We start from the raw sequence: 2,305 nt of genomic DNA, 5'->3' as shown, positions 1-2,305 counted from the left end.
ATTTTTGAGACACGATCAGCTAGGCACAGTAGCTAGTCATGTTTCAAAATTCAAGTCAATCGGTTTGAAATTGACTGAGTTATAGCAGCAAGTGCCCAAAATAGGTGCTCCTGCCCAAATGGTCCCAGACCCTACTTCCATTTCACGCGCCATTCGTACATTTCTTCTTTTTGCTGGTTATCGTTATAAAACAATGAAATGTATGGGGACGAACCAGCCTCGGGCTGAATTTCCCCATAATAAAAAGTCAATAATAATGAAATGTATGTATCGTTTTTATCACATTTTTTATTCACCTAATACTGAGATGCACACCTACTGAATTATAATTACAGAATGCAGAAGTCTTCGTTTCATCAAAATCGCTCTTTAAAATCCTCTGCCTTCTCGCGTATGCCCCCGAAACAGTTGAAAGTACTTCATCTTCATGTGTCCTGATGCACAGTATTCATATGCCGATTCAGGAAACCGCTGTAAATTATAAAACGGTGTTATGCGAGAATGATTAAAATCGAACATTAATTATTCATACTTTGTACTAAAATTGGACCCACAAACACTGCAAACGAATAACTTGGGCCCGTGCACTCGTTTCTTATGCTCATTCATGGCATATTTCAGCTTGAATGTCTTTTGACAAATGTCGCACGTGAATGGTCTGTTCTTATCACTTGTGTGTTTGGTTGTAAAGTGTCTGTACAAATCGTGACTATAAGGGGAACAAAAAACTTAAGTTTTAGTTAGTGTTTGACAAATTCGAATAAATTGTTTACCTATTTACAAATGGGTGCGAACATACGGTGCAAACAAATTTCTTTTCTTTATGCCTTCTAGCTCGATGGTTGTACAGCTGTGATCTTATTGGGTAAGAAGCAGGACAGTCGCTGCACTGATATTTTAATTTTGGAACATATTCACCGTTGGCTTTTTTAATGTCCTGTATTTTTCTAACATGTCCTATGGTTCGCATATGTGATTCATAATGACTCCTGAAATACATACAAGATTGAAATGCGGATGAAAGCTTGGATATGTACGACAGCTACTTACCGATAGAAAGTTTTAATCCCACAAGGAACGCATTCATATTTTTGGGATCTATGTGCAACTCTCTCATGGCTTTCCAGTCGTTTCACGGAACTGAATATCTTATGGCATATTTTGCACTCAATTGGCTGATTTGTTTCAGCATTGTCTTCTATTTCATCTGCTGTTGCTTGCTCTAAATTGAAAAACATTCCGTTGGTATGTTCTGGAGATGTTGTCCCTTCCATGTTGGTATGGGTTCCAATGTTCATGTCTGCTATGTCGACAAATTCATCAGCCACCACATTTTGAATCGTTTCTAGAAGTAGTTGATCTTGTCTGCTTCCTAGAGAGGGCTCAATAACAGCTTTTTCCTTGGAAGTATCGACATTTTCAGTGCGAATTTCGGACTTCAGTGCACTTTGTACTTCATGGCAGCGTTCTCGGAACTGATGGAATTCCATCAGTTGTATTCGGCAGATGGAACAAACAGCCTGGCTCAAATGGTCTTCTGAGGATATCTGGAAACACAACAATATTAAACTATAATGATAACAACGTTTAAAAACTCGTGATTTTAGTTCGGTTTTCAACCTCTATCGCAAGATAATCCGAAATCCATTGCTGCAAGCCCTCTTCGTCAAATACACTCTCGACAGATTCTTCGCTCAAGCAAAGGCGGCATGTTTGAAACAAACTCGTAACATCCTCTATGTGGTAGCTAGCGGTGGTTCCGACACCACCTTCCGGTTCGATTTTAATGATCATTGACATCGTCCTAATTCAGCTTAATTACTATTTATCAAGATAAATTTAGATGGATTAAATCGCGCGAAGACCGAACACGAATCAGTTTCACTCACAAGCCTCACAAGGAATCATAATTTGTTTATGTTTACAATTCAGGATCGACTCGATCAATTTGACAGCTTTTAAATCGAGCAAACTGACAACCGCGAGCAGGGATGCCAGATGTTTTTGGGTATATATATATTTTTTTTTTGTTTAGTGTGCCTTGCAAGATAAATCCGCAAAACGCGTTAGTCTTCTTCTTTTCCATCAAATTGCAAAAATATGACCGCACCACTATGAGCGACCTGATGGTCAGAAAATCTGCATGCGGCGCTTATATCAAATCCACATGAGGCTGCGGCGATATAGCCGCGAGGAGCTGCACGCGATACAGACGCAATGTGGAAATGGAAAAGATGCAGCCGCACCCCCCTGCAGCATCACTAAATAACATCCCGATTATTAAACACAAAGCCGACGAGGTGAT

At 39.7% G+C, this 2,305-nt stretch overlaps 1 protein-coding gene across 1 annotated transcript; it reads right to left on the bottom strand.

Annotated features, from left to right (window-relative positions):
• Positions 1-270: 270 nt before the first annotated feature.
• Positions 271-1,920, bottom strand: LOC134292133 (zinc finger protein 248-like). Its single transcript, XM_062860897.1, has 5 exons — positions 1,621-1,920; positions 1,051-1,547; positions 774-989; positions 533-709; positions 271-471 (listed from the first exon to the last, which is right to left on the bottom strand). Exons 1-5 carry the CDS (start codon positions 1,798-1,800, stop codon positions 426-428), a joined length of 1,116 nt encoding a protein of 371 aa, XP_062716881.1. The 5' UTR covers positions 1,801-1,920; the 3' UTR covers positions 271-425.
• Between the last annotated feature and the right edge of the window lie 385 nt (positions 1,921-2,305).

This window comes from Aedes albopictus, chromosome 3, assembly GCF_035046485.1.
Source record: "Aedes albopictus strain Foshan chromosome 3, AalbF5, whole genome shotgun sequence".
Taxonomy (NCBI): Eukaryota; Metazoa; Arthropoda; class Insecta; order Diptera; family Culicidae; genus Aedes; species Aedes albopictus.
Note: the sequence above shows the minus strand (reverse complement) of the source record. Positions and strands in the feature narration are given on the sequence as shown.

Excerpts from the sequence above, each read along its gene's own strand:
- LOC134292133 (XM_062860897.1), bottom strand. The coding sequence starts at position 1,800 with ATGTCAATGATCATTAAAATCGAACCGGAAGGTGGTGTCGGAACCACC. Across the intron at positions 990-1,050 it reads GGGATTAAAACTTTCTATCG|GAGTCATTATGAATCACATA; the intron begins GTAAGTAGCTGT and ends TATGTATTTCAG. Across the intron at positions 472-532 it reads GGGTCCAATTTTAGTACAAA|CGGTTTCCTGAATCGGCATA; the intron begins GTATGAATAATT and ends TATAATTTACAG.